The sequence below is a fragment of the Phyllobates terribilis genome, unplaced genomic scaffold (genome assembly GCF_046119375.1).
Source record: "Phyllobates terribilis strain yellow unplaced genomic scaffold, ASM4611937v1 Scaffold_11__3_contigs__length_659146591, whole genome shotgun sequence".
In the NCBI taxonomy this organism is placed as follows: domain Eukaryota; kingdom Metazoa; phylum Chordata; class Amphibia; order Anura; family Dendrobatidae; genus Phyllobates; species Phyllobates terribilis.
Window position 1 is genome coordinate 483179016 of NW_027362771.1, and position 17012 is coordinate 483196027.

The 17012-nt window shown below is 40.7% G+C and overlaps 1 protein-coding gene across 2 annotated transcripts in view; it reads left to right on the forward strand.

Moving 5' to 3' along the window:
- IQCH (IQ motif containing H) overlaps positions 1–17012 on the forward strand; it is a 131113-nt gene that overhangs the window by 48613 nt on the left and 65488 nt on the right. For both annotated transcript variants that reach the window (XM_073653455.1, XM_073653456.1), the window contains exons 9-12: positions 141–683; positions 12586–12652; positions 15078–15161; positions 16320–16495. In XM_073653455.1, the coding sequence (XP_073509556.1) occupies positions 141–683; positions 12586–12652; positions 15078–15161; positions 16320–16495 (870 nt within the window). The remainder of the gene's footprint in view (positions 1–140; positions 684–12585; positions 12653–15077; positions 15162–16319; positions 16496–17012) is intronic.

Here is a 17012-nt window from a genome sequence, read left to right on the forward strand (position 1 = left end):
TGTACAGAAGCTACAGTGCAAAAGTAAGCATTTCATAAAAATGTCACATTCCACCTCTTATTCCAGATCTTATTCCAGATAGTAAATGTACCCGCTGTGTCAAGACTGATTAATTTTTGTTCCTTTGTTTCTTTCACCAGGATGCATGGTCATCAGCTCCAGTTACTCCAGACACGGGTCACTGCTTCACCATCCATAATGGTTTAACAGATGACAAAGCGTCAGACTTTTTGGCCTTTAAACAGCATTACTGCCTCGGATGGGAGAGCTTTCTGCCCTTTATGGAGAGCTTGCAGAAGTTGCTCCAGGACTATGCCGTACCTGCCGCAGTGGTAAATGGAGACAAGGTGAGATCAGCTACTCTGGATCAAGAGCTGGGCAGGAGCCCATCTGTATCCCAGCTTCTATCTGTCTTAGAAAACAGATCCTGGGTCCAGAATTTCCTGCGCCGCCCTGGACAGCGTTATAAGGGAAGAGATGGCACGGAGGCGGCAGCTCGGAAGATCCAGGCCACATGGCGAGGCCACAGAGACAGAGTGGCATACCTCGCTTATCAGCGGCAGAGGTGGGCCGCTGGCGTAATTGCGATTGCTTGGCTTCTGCATGTACAAAGAACCCGTGTAAAAAAAATGTTAAGTGAGTCCAGGGAACGTCATTTACAGAACTTTCGATCCCGAAGAAAGGTGAGCACTTGGTGGATTCTTAATTGCATTTTGTTCCGTTACTGTCTGTTTACTGTACTTCAAGGTATAACATATACAAATGTTATTTATATATAATTACTGTCATTTAATTATATTCATTAGATTTAACTAATATAAAGTACTCTCGTGTATTTAATTTAATTTTTATTTATTCGATTTAACAGTGCAAAAGAGAAATTAGACCCTTGTTTTTTTTAATTTTTTCGAACATATACTGTACTTCCTGCATGGTCTTTATAGAAAATTTAGCAGACTGTGAGATTTTAATGGCAGCTACAATTAATGAGAGTTAAAGGGGATGTCCAGTTTAGTTTCATATCCTCATTTTCAGGATCCTCATCTCTTGGTCCAGAGTCCCTGTCCTGTATTACACAGAATATATAGTGATTTGAATAGGCACTATGTAATGCATATACGACTGCAAAGCGTCATGCATAGGACGATAACCAAAGGTGTTAATTAGATATTACCAAAAAGATTGCAAGCCGGGTCAAGGCAGTGTAAGGTTCCTTGGAAAGCACTCGAATGTTGGCATCCTCGGCGCCTGTTGTGATTACTAGTCCCCTGCAACGTCCTGACATGTCTCACAGGGGGTTTAGAAATCGCAAGAAGGGCTCAGAGTGCTGGAAATCGAGTGCTCTCAGAGGAAGTTCATACTGCCCTGGACTGTCTGCCATGGAGTACGATACTAAAGTGGACGCAGGACCAGGGTAGTCCAAATCTTCTTGCTCATGTCTAGTGTTAATGAATCAATTAAGGCTGCATTAATGTGTTGTGGCCACGATACGTTTTTTGCAGTGATCACAGTAAAATTGATGTGGTTTTACCATAATCATGGAAATAAAATGTATCACGGCTGCAATGTGAAAAAATGACTCAATGAGAAAAAAAAGACGCACATCTACAGCCAAAGATATGAGAAGAATCAAACGTGAAGCGACCAGGAAGCCATTATCCTCCAGTTATTATTCTCACTATTACAGATGAAACAATTGAGATGTGAAAATTGTCATTTTTCATATAGTTATATAACGGACTGGACACAGATAGTCGCCCAATAATTCTGCACACATCGATATTCCCCTAAGAAAGACAAAACCTCACTTTTACTTTCTTAAATATTCAGATTTCAGGTTCATAAACCTTTTGTTTTGACCGACATCAATGTAGTTGTTCAATAATAAAATTAATTATCAAAAATACAATTTCCCTTATAATTGTGCAGACGGTGTAATCTTAATGAAGATGTTACCATGCCTCTCCACGTCACACTTGCGGGCTGTATAACCTGTGATCATCCAATCACTTTAAATAGTGACATTTTTACAGGTTCATTTGTCGCACACATCGTTCTGTATCCTCTAAACTGCGCTTAATTATCCACTCCCATATCATCCAGGCAATTAATAAATACACAGATATGAAAATAAATTAATGTGACAAAACATGAGTATAAATTGGCGGACCATTCTGCAGCACGAATGCCCTACAGCTACATGATCATAAATTCACACTTCGTAAACTTCAGTCCCCCTCTTTAGCTTTATTCCAGGTCTAATATTATTTCCAGAATTTCCAAGACTAGGATTTTTCATTTTGTTTAAGTATTTTCAGCAGTGTTTATTTAAGGTATGCGATAGGAAGGACCACCTATATTAAGTGCATCTGTAGACAACACATTTTCTAGCTGAGATCTATTTTGCCTTCCTTCATGCGTTTTTCGACTGGATTTTTTCTTTATAGAATTGCACATAGCCTGCATTACTTTATATACACTGGCATGGAAAAGTTTGGGCACCCCTGGTCAAAATTACTGTTATTGTGAACAGTTAAGCAAGTTGAAGATGAAATGATCTCCAAAACGCCTAAGTTCCAGATGACACATTTCCTTTGTATTTTAGGCAGAACAAAAAAAAATAAATGTGTGTGTGTGTATATGTGTGTGTGTGTGTGTGTATATATATATATATATAATATATATATATATATATATATATATATATATATATACACAGTACAGACCAAAAGTTTGGACACACCTTCTCATTTAAAGATTTTTCTGTATTTTCATGACTTTGAAAATTGTACATTCACACTGAAGGCATCAAAACTATGAATTAACACATGTGGAATTATATACTTAACAAAAAAGTGTGAAACAACTGAAAATATGTCTTATATTCTAGGTTCTTCAAAGTAGCCACCTTTTGCTTTGATGACTGCTTTGCACACTCTTGGCATTCTCTTGATGAGCTTCAAGAGGTAGTCACCGGAAATGTTCTTCCAACAATCTTGAAGGAGTTGCCAGAGATGCTTAGCACTTGTTGGCCCTTTTGCCTTCACTCTGCGGTCCAGCTCACCCCAAACCATCTCAATTGGGTTCAGGTCTGGTGACTGTGGAGACCAGGTCATCAGGCGTAGCACCCCATCACTCTCCTTCTTGGTCAAATAGCCCTTACACAGCTCAAAAAACTGAAGGGAACACTAAAATACCACATCCTAGATATCACTGAATGAAATATTCCAGTTGCAAATCTCTATTCATTACATTACATAGTGGAATGTGTTGAGAACAATAAAACATAAAAATGATCAATGTAAATCAAAATTAATATTTCATGGAGGTCTGGATTTGGAATGATGCTGAAAATCAAAGTGGAAAATAAAATTACAGGCTGATCCAACTTCAGTGTAAATGCATCAAGAGAAGGAAATGAGTCTCAGTATTGTATGTGGCTCCACGTGCCTGTATGACCTCCCTACAACACCTGAGCATGCTCCTGATAAGGTTGTGGAGGGTCTCCTGTGGGATCTCCTCCCAGACCTTCCAAAGAAATGCCTCCTCATACCATTACTGACCCATTGTCAAACCAGTCATGCTGAAGGATGTTGCAGGCAGCAGAACATTCTCCACGGCGTCTCCAGACTTTGTAACGTCTGTCACATGTGCTCAGTGTGAACCTGCTCTCATGTGTGAAGAGCACAGGACGCCAATGTCGAATCTGCCAATCTTGGTGTTCTCTGGAAAATGCCAATCTCCCTGCACGGTGTTGGGCTGTAAGCACAAATCCACTTGTTGATGTCGGGCCCTCTTACCACCCTCATGAAGTCTGTTTCTGACAGTTTGAGCAGACACATGGATGTTAGTGGCCTGCAGGAGGTCATTTTGCAGGGCTCTGGCACTGCTCTTCCTGTTCCTCCTTGCACAAAGGAGGAGGTAGCGGTCCTGCTGCTGGGTTTTTGCCCTCCTACAGCCCCCTTCACATCTCCTGGTGTACTGGCGTGTCTCCTGGTATCTGCTCCATGCTCTGGACACTGTGCTGGCAGACACAGCTACCATTCTTGCCACAGCTTACATTGATGTGCCATCCTGGATGAGCTGCACTACCTGAGCAACTTCTGTGGGTTGTAGACACTGCCTCATGCTACTGTACCTCTAGGGCTGAGAGTAATGACAAAATGCAAAAGTGACAAAACAACAGCCAAACATGATAAGAACAGAGAAAAGCAGAAACACTTCTTTTTATAGGTTGTGTCTTGCTAACTGCCTATCATTTCTACCTGTTGTCTGTGCCATTTGCACAACAGCAGGAGAAATTGATTCACAATCAGTGTTGCTTCATAACTGAATAGGTTGATTTCATAGAAATGTGATTGACTTGGAGTTATATTGTGTTGTTTAAGGTTTAAGTGTTCCCTTTATTTTTTTGAGCAGTGTATATTTTCATCTTTAACATTTTAAAATTACAAAAAGGAAAATGGGCCAATGCAAAAGTTTGGGCACCCTTGGAGCTTTGTGTGCTCAGATAACTTTGACCAAGGTTTCAGACCTTAGTTAGCCTCGTTAGGAAAAGCCAGGTGATGCAAATTTCCCAGCTTTATAAAAAAACAGCCTCCTCTAACCTTGTGCCAAAAAACAGCAGCAATGGGTCCTTCTAAGCACTTGCCTAGCACTCGGAAAATGAAAATGGTGGAGGCCCACAAAGCAGGAGAAGGTTATAAGAAGATAGCAAATCGTTTTCAAGTTGCCCTTTCCTCAGTTTGAAATATAATTAAGAAATAGCAGTTAATAGGAACCGTGGAGAACAAGATAAGGTCTGGAAGACCAAGCAAAATTTCAGTGAGAGCTGCTCGTAGGATTGCTAGAGAGGCAAATCAGAACCCCACTTGACTGCAAAAGACCTTCAGAAAGATTTAGCAGACTCTGGAGTTGTGGTACATTGTTCTACTGTTCAGAGACACCTGCACAAATATGGCCATCATGGAAGAGTCATCAGAAGAAAACGTCTACTGCGTCCTCACCATAAAATTTTGCATCAGAAGTATGCAAAAGAACATCTAAACAAGCCTGATGCATTTTGGAAACAAGTTCTGTGGACCCATGAGGTTAAAATAAAACTCTTTGGCCACAATGATCAAAGCCACACTACCGTTCAAAAGTTTGGGGTCACCCAGACAATTTTGTGTTTTTCCATGAAAACTTATACTTTTATTTATCAAATGAGTTACAAAATGATTAGAAAATATAGTCCAGACATTGACAAGGTTAGAAATAATGATTTTTATTAGAAAGAATAATTTTCTCCTTCAAACTTTGCTTTCGTCAAAGAATGCTCCTTTGCAGCAATTACAGCATTGCAGACCTTTGGCATTCTAGCTGTTAATTTGCTGAGGTAATCTTGAGAAATTTCCCCCCATGCTTCCTGAAGCCCCTTCCACAAGTTGGATTGGCTTGATGGGCACTTTTTGCGTACCATACGGTCAAGCTGCTCCCACAACAGCTCAATGGGGTTGAGATCTGGTGACTGCGCTGGCCACTCCATTACAGATAGAATACCAGCTGCCTGCTTCTTCCCTAAATAGTTCATGCATAATTTGGAGGTGTGCTTTGGGTCATTGTCCTGTTGTAGGATGAAATTGGCTCCAATCAAGCGCTGTCCACAGGGTATGGCATGGCGTTGCAAAATGGAGTGATAGCCTTCCTTATTCAAAATCCCATTTACCTTGTACAAATCTCCCATTTACCAGCACCAAATCAACCCCAGACCATCACATTACCTCCACCATGCTTGACAGATGGCGTCAGTCACTCTTCCAGCATCTTTTCAGTAGTTCTGCGTCTCACAAATGTTCTTCTGTGTGATCCAAACACCTCAAACTTTGATTCGTCTGTTCATAAAACTTTTTTCCAATCTTCCTCTGTCCAATGTCTGTGTTCTTTTGCCCATATTAATCTTTTCCTTTTATTAGCCAGTCTCAGATTTGGCTTTTTCTTTGCCACTTTGCCCTGAAGGCCAGCATCCCGGAGTCGCCTCTTCACTGTAGATGTTGACACTGGCGTTTTGAGTGTACTATTTAATGAAGCTGTCAGTTGAGGAGCTGTGAGGTGTTGATTTCTCAAACTTGAGACTCTAATGTACTTGTCTTGTTGCTCAGTTGTGCAGCGGGGCCTCCCACTTCTCTTTTTACTCTGGTTAGAGCCTGTTTGTGCTCTCCTCTGAAGGTAGTAGTACACACCATTGTAGGAAATCTTCAGTTTCTTGGCAATTTCTCGCATGGAATAGCCTTCATTTCTAAGAACAAGAATAGACTGTTGAGTTTCACATGAAAGTTCTCTTTTTCTGGCCATTTTGAGAGTTTCATAGAACTAACAAATGTAATGCTCCAGATTCTCAACTAGCTCAAAGGAAGGTCAATTTTATAGCTTCTCAAATCAGCCAAACCGTTTTCAGCTGGGCTAACATACTTGTGCAAGGGTTTTCTAAACATCCATTAGCCTTCTTACACAGTTAGCAAACACAATGTACCATTAAAACACTGGAGTGGTGGTTGTTGGACATGTGCCTCTATACACCTATGTAGATATTGCAATAAAAATGAGACGTTTGCAGCTAGAATAGTCATTTACCACATTAACAATGTATAGAGTGTATTTCTGATTCATTTAATGTTCGCTTCATTGAAAAAAATGTGCTTTTCATTCAAAAATAATGACATTTCTAAATGACCCCAAACTTTTGAATGGTAGTGTATGTGTGGGGAAAAAAGGGCACAGAAATTCAGGAAAATAACATCTCGCCAACCATTAAGCATGGGGGTGGATCAATCATGCTTTGGGGTTCTGTTGCAGCCAATGGCATGGGGAACATTTCATGGGTAGAGGGACGAATGGATTCAATGAAATTTCAACTAATTCTTGATGCAAACATAACACCATCTGTAAAAAAGCTGAAGTTGAAAAGAGGATGGCTTCTACAAATGGATAATGATCCTAAACACACATCAAAATCTACCTCAAAAGGTGCAAGCTGAAGGGTTTTTTAATGTCCCTCTCAGTCCCCTGATCTGAACATCATTGCAAATCTGTGGCTAGACCTCAAAATAGCAGTGCATGCAAGACGAGCCAGGAATCTCACAGAACTGGAAGAATTTTTCAAGGAAGAATGGATGAAAATCCCTCAAACAAGAATTGAAAGACTCTTGTCTGGCTACAAAAAGCGTTTAGAAGCTGTGATACTTGCAAAAGGGGGTGCTACTATGTACTAACCATGCAGGGTGACCAAACTTTTGCATCAGCCCATTTTCCATTTTGTAATTTTTAAATTGTAAAAGATGACAATATATTTTTTTGTCTAAATTACAAAGGAAATGTGTCATCTTTAACTTTAGACGTTTTAGAGATAATTTCATCTTCAACTTGCTTAACTGTTGACAAAAACAGTAATTTTGACCAAGGTTGCCCAAACTTTTCCATGCCACTGTAGTATACTTTTGTATTGCATAAGGTACTTTTTTTTCTTTCTTCTTCTCCCCTTTAGTAGCCAACTGGCTGTGCGTTTCTCTATTCTTTATGATGTTTTGTTCCAAGTGTTATGGTTCTTGTCTATTTATTACTTTCTAGAAATGGATTGGTCTCCATTATGTAAGGTTATCTTGTTGAGTATCATATGCACTATATCATTATATGATAGCACTTTTCATGGACAGCTTGTATATATGTTTTTTTTGCCTCATTGTGTATGCACCCTTTGAAAATCCTTACTAAGAAACAGTTTTTACCCTGTCAATAAAAAGGGTTGCTTTTTCCCAAAGATCGCTCCAATCTTGTCCAGATTTAGCATGAAGCAGAGCCGAGAAAGCTGCCCCAGCCCACACCAGTGTCTGTATGTACATTGTCTATAGACAGTGATCTGCTGATCACAGGAGGGGGCGGAGTTGGACTAGCATGCATTGCTGTGATGGGAACAATGATAATAATTAGGTGATAAAACCTTCATTGTAAGTAAACAACAGCACACGGCAAGACATGTGACACATCATTGAAATCTCTGTTTTAACCCCTACCTCATGGTGTCCTCAGATTACATTCAAAAATCTGTTGACAAATTCTCTTTAAGTGCAGCTGAGCTGCAGTACCATATACAGACCATGGGCAATGGTGTCTCTGTATCTGTTAAATCCATTCCCTGCAGGCATTTTGCTTTGAAGGGAATCTGTCACCAGTTTTTTTTTCTGTCACCAGTAATAGCAGAGATCCTGATTCCAGTGATGTGTCACTTACTATGCTACTTGCTGTAGTTTTGAAAAAAAATCACTGTTTTATCAGTAGGAGATTATTGCTAGAGGACTAGTAAACCTGCTGCCCTATAGTCCTCCATATTCCTGAGCTCTGTATAACCCCACCCACACCACTGATTAGCAGATTTCTGCCTATGCACAGTGTACACAGAAATCTGCCAATCAGTGTAGTGGGCGGGATATACAGAGCTCAGCATTTAGAGAACTGCTAGAGCTGCCGCAGATAAAATGGTGATTTTATCAAAATTATAACAAACAGCCCAGTAAATGATGCTGTTGGAATCAAGGTTTCTTTTAAATAATGGTTTTCCCTGTAAACCTACTGCTACAGCTCCCAAATGTTTGACTCTTGAAATTTTTCAAAACTACCAAAAACATAAAAATGTGTCGTAATTGTACAAAAAAATCTGTACTACTATGTGGTAACCAATGGAAATGTTTTGCTACTGTTACACAGCTTTAAAGTAGTTGTCCCACAACCAAAGTAAATTTTAATTATTAGAATAAAAATAATTTCCACAATTGCATGTGTTAAAAAAAATGTTCCTGTGCTGAGATAATCTTATAAATGTTCCCCTGCAGTGTAATGTGTAATGGTTGTGTCTGACCGTGTACAGGGACATGGTCTGATCATACCACAGCTCCTGGGCAGGGGAGGATGCAAAAGAGTATACAGGCAGGACAGCAGGGGATCACAGCTGATTCTCTCTGTGAGGAAAAACATTTCACTGCCTGTTTTTAATCAGATGTTTTATCTCAAAGAAAGAATCGGCTGTGATCCCCTGCTGACCTGTCTTTATACTCTTTTTCTCCCCCCCCTGCCCAGGAGCTGTGGTATGATCAGACCATTTACCTGCACAATCCGACACAGCCATTACACAGTACACAGCAAAGGCACATTTATAAGATTATTTCCACACAGGAACATTTTTTTAACACACTACCATTCGAATGGATCAAAGTGTAGCCAGAATGGCAAAGTCTCAGCCAATGATCAGCTCCAGGATAATCAAAGACAGTCTCAAGTTACCTGTGAGTACTGTGACAGTTAGAAGACGCCTGTGTGAAGCTAATCTCTTAGCAAGGCATCCCAGCAAAGTCCCACTGTTAAAAAAACACATGTACTGAAGCGGATACAATTTGCTAAAGAACACATCAACTGGCCTAAAGACAAATGAAGGAACATTTTGTGGACTGGTGAGAGTAAAATTATTCTTTTTGGGTCAAAGGGCCTCAGACAGTTCGTCAGACGACCCCCAAACTCTGCTTTCAAGCAATTGTACACTCTGAAGACAGTGAAGCATGCTGTTGCAAGCGTCATGATATGGGCATATTTCTCTTACTATGGTGCCGGACTTGTTTACCGCATTCCAGGGATCATGGACCAGTTTGCATATATTAAAATGCTTGAAGAGGATGTGCCCTTGAAATGGGTGTTTCAACAAGACAACGACCCTAAATACACCAGTGAACGAGCAAAATCTTGGTTCCAGTCCAACAAAATTGAGGTTATGGAGTGGCCAGCCCAATCCCCGGACCTTAATCCGATAGAACACTTGTGGGGTGACATCAAAAATGCCATTTCTGGAGGCAAAACCAACAAATGCCAAAAAATTGTGGGATGTAGACAAAGCATCCTGGGCTGGATTAACAGTTGACAGGTGCCAGAAGTTGGTTGACTCTATGCAACATAGATGTGAAGCAGTTCTAAAAATGATTTACAGGAATGGTAAATCTTCAAATCTTCAAAAAAAGGGACATATTGTGAGTTTGTAAAGACAAATGCAGACACTGCTATTATTTAGAACAGCCCAATGCTCATTTTTTTGTTATTTTCTGTAAAGTAGTTAAAAATTATATCGATTTCTCTTCATATTTTGAATTAGAAAACAATGTGAAATGTTCCCAATGCTTGGAAATAAAAACTAGTATAACGATTTTGTGCTTAACTCGTGTTTTTTAACACACTGCTATTATTTTGAACCCTACTCTATATGACTAGGACTGAATTCCAATAAAGTCTTTTATATTGCACATCAAGTTTTCTAACTTAAAAAAAAGAACTTGGAGTATGCTGCATGGCATGTGCCAATGAGCCTGAACTAGTCGAGCAGGGCATAATTTCTCCCAGACTAGTCCTGGCATGGATCTTCTAATGACATGACGTCCTCCATGAAATCCATGTAAATGAGTGATGAAGCCAGTGTATTTTCCCCAGCCTCACCAGCACACTGCGCGCTCCAAGAAAGGCAGTAGTTACACTGTTAACCCCCCTGGAGATCCTTTTTAGGTTACTAACCTGCTCCTTTGTGACTGCCTGCAAAGTTGTTGCCACCGTCCTGACTTCCCCCCTGGGCGCGTGCAGTGCACTGGTAAAGTTGGGGAGAAAAGGCAGGCATTGACAGGCAGGCAAGATTTTCATGATATGGTGAACATCATTGGAAAGTGATTAGAGGATTGAAAGCAGGACTAAGTCTAAGGAAAGCGACGCCCCACCGGACTAATCCTGGTTGATTGGCATATGCCAAGCCGCACATTCACAGTTAATTTTTACAAGTTAGAAACCTTTGTATGCAATATAAAAAGACTTTATTGTAATACAGCCCAAGTCATATATAACCTTATGGTGACAATTTGGGACTGTTACGTGACCTAATCAGCTTCCTTTAGAGGCCTCATTCACACACTCTCTGGATTTGGTGAAAATTTCCTTACAGATTCCTCACGTTAATCCTCATCACATCTGCTCACAATCCGCCTCTAAGGAAGTAAATCCAAATAAATCATGAGAAGAATGAGAATATTCATGGTTTGGGGGTTCCTCCTAGGTAAAAACAAAGAATTGTCCAGGTCTGGATAATCTCCATTACATGGGGCTATTACTCGTGCGGATCCACTGACACATACTCTGCACATAAATTTAAGGGTCAACCTCCCATGTCTGCCTGCAAAAATATATTGGATTTGCAATGATGAACACATCATTAAAGTGGGAATATCAGATGTAGAATATTAAATACCTTCAACATATATAAAATGTTAAACTTTGTTATAACTATTATCAGTACATAAAGAAGCACTCCTCCTCCCATCAAAGTTTTTATCTTCTTAATATATTGCAGTCATCATATTATATAGCACTGTGTACTTACAATTGCTCATTTTGCCTTTCTACCCAGCTAATTCTTCTCTTTTCTCTGCTCTATGTAGAAACAGGAAATCTCTTATCCCTGCATTTATCATTCCCCTCTTCAAATCCTGACCCAACTGCTCCACCTCCCCCCTGCCAGGGACTTTTGCAGTGACTTATGACTCATACAGGGAAAATTTACCTCCTTTTTCTACATAGAGCTTAGAAGGATTCAGCTAGTCAGTTTTTAATCACGTGATGTCATAGACCTAATGGAAAAGAGAAGAATTATCTGGGTGGAAATACAAAAGTAGCAATTGAAAGTACACAGTGCCATATAATATGATGATTGCAATATATTAAGAGGATAGACACTTTGATGGGAGGAGGAGTGCTTCCTTAACAGCCACACTGTTTGTAGATGCTGAGCCGCTGCAATCTCACGACACCTCATCCTCCCAGGGCTTAGACCTTCTCCAGCCTTGTTGTAGGATCATTAACTGGATCCACATCAGCCTTCACACTAGTGTGCACGGAGATTCCCACATCTATATGCACTAGTTAGGATGTGAATGGTGGCTTGGAGAATCGCGTATCTCTAGTGGGAAGGGTAGCGTTATAACGTTGTGTTTCGGGGCGGGCGGTGTGATTTGTAGGGTCACTGTCATCCAGATGTTGGAAGCTAATGGCGCCCGAGACGGTCTAATATCTCCGAGAGGAACAGAGTGTATATCCTGTCTACATTTCGATATCAAACCTCTCCTCACTTACGGTGGGATTAAACACCTCTCTGCTGTCATTGCTCTGTCAAGAAGTATTTAACACGGCCTTTTAATTAGTGCGCACCATTTCATTTATATTTGCTTTACCTCCCACCTACCCCCCACCCCACACTTTCCGTGTTAATTCATATTCTTTTAATTAAAGCGAGTACGGCCTTAATCTCCCCTCACCAGCCGCATCATGCAGCCTCCTAATTAAATTAATTGGGGAGGGAAGGGGGGAGGGCGGAGATGTTTTTAAAGCATATAATTAAATCAATTAATATAATTTAAGCTTGGATTAACCGTACGGCAGGATGAAGGAAGGAAAGCTTAAGACCCCCCTCGCCCTCTCCGATAAGTGTGTTCCAGACTGCCTCTCTCACTCATTGCTCTTCCCTTGATTTTTTAGCATCTGGCATCCAACTGGAATCACATCAGGACGTGCAGGAGGAGCATTATCCATATCCCATCATTAGGTAAAGAGCTCTTAGCCTCCAGATCTATCAACCACCTCTATTACCCAGCACATTACGCTTCCCTGATTGAGTTCAGCGCGGGGACCTTCTCTTATTCAGATGGGTCTCTGCAGGAAAATGTTCTCGACATGATGAGAGTGATATTACCAGGCCCGCACTAGAAGCGGCGTTTAATTCGGGGAGTTAAACAAATAAACTCATTATGGGATGTGGGGGATAAGGAGGGAGATGAGCAGCTGAGGGGCCATTTCCTATAATTTGCTTTTCATCTGTGTGAAATGAGTTAAGAAACTTCTATGTGTATAATGAACAGAGCTGTGTGACTACATGTGTATTGTGTGTCTATTCCATGTAGTGTGCATTCTCCCGCGCGGGTGTGATCCCATTATTCCTAGCATTCATTGCCTTTATACAAAATGCTGAATTTGCCTCTAGTTTTGGGAAAATGGGGCCGTCGTAGGTCCACAGCTTGTGTTTGTGTTACTGACTGCGCTCCTGCTTCTTAGATATTCCAAACGTTCACCTAACGTCCCCCCCCCCAGGTCAGGTACCCCCTCGCCCCGTTCTCACGCTCACGCTGTCGCTTTGGGATATTGCTTGTACAATGTTTTTAATCAAATGTGCAGTCAAAATGATAAGCTACATTGTCGGAAATTATTTAGTTCTAATTACCAGCAGATGGGCTGCTTTATCTGCACCTAGGGCGCGCGAGCAAAAGGAAATGCTGTGTGAACAAGAATAATTAAGAAGTTGAATAGTGTTTTTTTGCGCTTAAATAATCTGCAGTTTCATGTTAATTAGCACTAATGTAATTATTTAATTACATTTATGAATTAGAGGAACTTAAAAAGAGGTTTCCGTGCAAAGTGCAGGCAAATAGGTGTGCAGGGGCCCCTAGGGAATCCCCCCCACCGACACGGCCGCTCAGTGAGAGGGAGGGCAGCATTATGTGTATGGGAATGCGGACGGTACACAGCTTCCCTATCTGGGTTACTAGTATAGGTTTAGTGAGTAATAATGGCAGCTAGTAATTAAATGGCAATAATGATCAGCCAGACAATTTTACTGTAATTTAACCAATACGTTTTTTAAGACCCGTGGAACTTTGTTTATTCAGTTCAAGAATTTTTCTGATATGCTGACAGCCATCATAGCTGTGAAAAAACTTCTCCAGAGTTAGAAAAATGCATCTCCATGGATTGTGTCCTATTTAGGATGGGGATACGCAGCAACTTTGGCCAAGAGACAAGTCGCATGGGCAAACATTGCTCTATGCCACTGCAAGTGGAAGGGGTCGCATTAAGATCCACAAGGTACCACGATAAGCAAGTCGCAAAAAAACTGATTCTGACTTATTGTGACTTCCTTGTAACGGGCAGCACGATGGCTCAGTAACATTGTTGCTTTGCAGCGCTGGGGATCCTGAGTTCAAATCCCACCAAGGACAATATCTGCAAGGAGTTTGTATGTTCTCCCCGTGTTAATGTGGGTTTCCTCCAACACTCCAAAGACATACTGATAGGGAATCTAGATTGTGAGCCCCAATAATGTCTGTAAATCGCTGCAGAATATGGTGGTGCTACATAAGTGAGCATAATAAATAAGGTGGGTTGCAATGCCACCCCATTTACTTGCATGTAGCTGTGGCATACAGCAATCTTTAGCTGCACAAACTGTTTTGTGGCCAAAGTCGCTGTGTATCCCCTTTCCTTACAAAGGTTATCCATCTGTAAAAAAAAATACAAAAAAATAATCTATATTCCCCTTCATGCAGATCCAGCACAGACGGCCGCCGGTCCTCCTGGTCTTTGTTTACATATGGCCGGCACTTGACTAGTGAAGCAAATCAGTGATCATGGCTCCCATTGCTTTACAGTGAGGGCAGTGTTATGGCACCACTGAGGCCACAGAAGGCCACGGCAGTCACCATACAGCTCCTTGTAAACAGAGAATAGGAGGACCGCCGGACCGTCACCACTGGATCTGCAAGTAATCATTGGAAGTGTCCTTGTTTTATCAAATTTGCAACTGTTTTTTTTATTTTGATTTAAAAATGTGATAAATTCATGGGACTAAACTGCAATACTTAACACAACCCATTGACACGGAAAAAGCAGACTTTATGTTTTAATTATGGTCAAACATTCTGCAGAAAGTAGAACAAAAAGTTGTAGAATAATATCTTTGCAAATTCTGTAAGTAAGAAATCCATTACAACTAGTATTAGAATACACAAAATGCCATATTTATTAATCCGACACCCTGCACACCTTCTCCTTACACACCTTCTTTATTTCAGCAAAACTTTACTGGAATTATATGGCACATACCATGAACTCCATGTTCCCAACAAATTTCCAACATGTCAGCCCTATTGGATCGTGATCCGGAACTGTTGGTAATGATTTCTTCTTGTCCATTTCAGGCTACACGGAAAAACAGAGAAGCCAAACCCCGGACCTGCACATCCAGCAGAACCTGCAGATCGGGCGCCTGTGCGACATAGCAGGTGACTCCCAATCTCTACGGTCTGCATCGGCGGGGAGGTTTCCCAAGTCTAATGAAGAATATAGGAGCAAGGCTGTTATTTATTTGACTCGAAAATGAGAAATGATGTGTGAAATAGTTTGCTGTGGGCAATTATATGGAGCAATAGGAGTAATTACAGGGTGCAGTTACATAAAGCAATGAGTAGATAGAGATATAGATTGTGTATAGAGCATTAGAAGGAACCAGAGCGAGAAGTTATTGTAATTGAGCAAGAAAAAGAGTTATAGACAGTCACGCATCTGTAAAATAATGCAAGGAATAGAAAGCGATTGCTGTATGAAATACTAACAATCACAGTGGACTAATAAATAGATGATAAATATGAGATTGAGAGATGCATAGATTTGAGATAGATAAATATGAGAGATAGATGGATAAATAAATATGAGATAGATGTAGATAACTGTATTTCTATAGCGCCAACATATTCCGCAGCACTGTACAAACTATATAAGACATTACAGATCAATACATCATTCAACAACTAAACAAGAGCAGTGAGGTCCTTGCTCAGAAGCTTACAATCTGTGAGATATATGAGATACATCAGATAGATAAGAAAAAGAGATGTGAGCTAGATGTGGATCAGATGCAGAGATGTGAGATACAATAATTAGATATGTAGATAAGTGCCTGGATCTGAGATTGATACATACAGCAGAGGCATAGATACATATTAGGTATGTATGGAAACACATGAGAGATATTAGACAGTTCACAGATACATCCACAATCTATTTTGCAATTTAATTAGAGAATTGAAGACGCTCACAGGTGACATTGGGAACGTTTCATATTTCTTCTATTGGTATCAATGTATTTTTCCGCCTCTCTATTTATAGAGTATAATGATGATATTATAAGAACAATAGATATTATTCTCGTACTGTAGTGTATGGGTCTTATGTTACAGTGACGTGGATCTCCTTATTAGTTACCTAATGCATATTGCATTCATACCAGGAGCCCCTGTAGTAAGTGAAGCACACACCATTATATATGCAGAAACACTAACGGCACCATGATAAATGCAAGTAATAGCCCTCTGTATACAAAACGTCCTGATTAACCAGAATCCTGGCGTCTCCTGTGTTTATTGTGGGCTTTTCTCCTGTAGACCCCAACGTGGATGTCATCTATATTTCCCCTGTGAAACTGGATGAGGAGACGGAGCAATATTACCGCAAGCTTCTGGGTCTGCGGGCGGCGGTATTATCTGGGAACCCCCAGGATGCCACCGAGCTGCATGACAGATTTACCATCCTCACCCCTGAGGCTGTGGACACATTCCCTGTAAGTCCTTATGGCAACCAACATCATATCAAAAGCAAATCAATTGCTGGAATAATCTTTATACTCTATAGGGTGATCTAAGCAACTATCACAGGCAGGATCTATGTGTATACAGGACTATCTGCCCCACCGAGACCCCCTCTATTCTCCTGACGCTACATGAAGTCTGCCCCTTGCAGAACACATTTTTGTCTCTTTTTATCTCCGTTTGATTTTCTCTGTGTTACTGCCTCAATATAAGCCAGGAGGGCGGCATGGGATGAGTTAGCGTTATACAAAAGGCTGGCAGCTTCTTCTCCGAGTGACAGAAGGATAATTCTGCGTGGATCAAATAAATACAGATGTGTAGTAATTAGTTGTATTCCCAGAGAGGCCATTTCTGAGGCACTAAAGATGTGAGCGATTATAGTATCACCTCAACAGCTTTTATCAATTTAAAGAGCTCAACTACAGCGGAGGTCACAACCCAGCCACATATTAATCAGGGGGATTTCTGATGGCTAAGCAGAGCAACGGA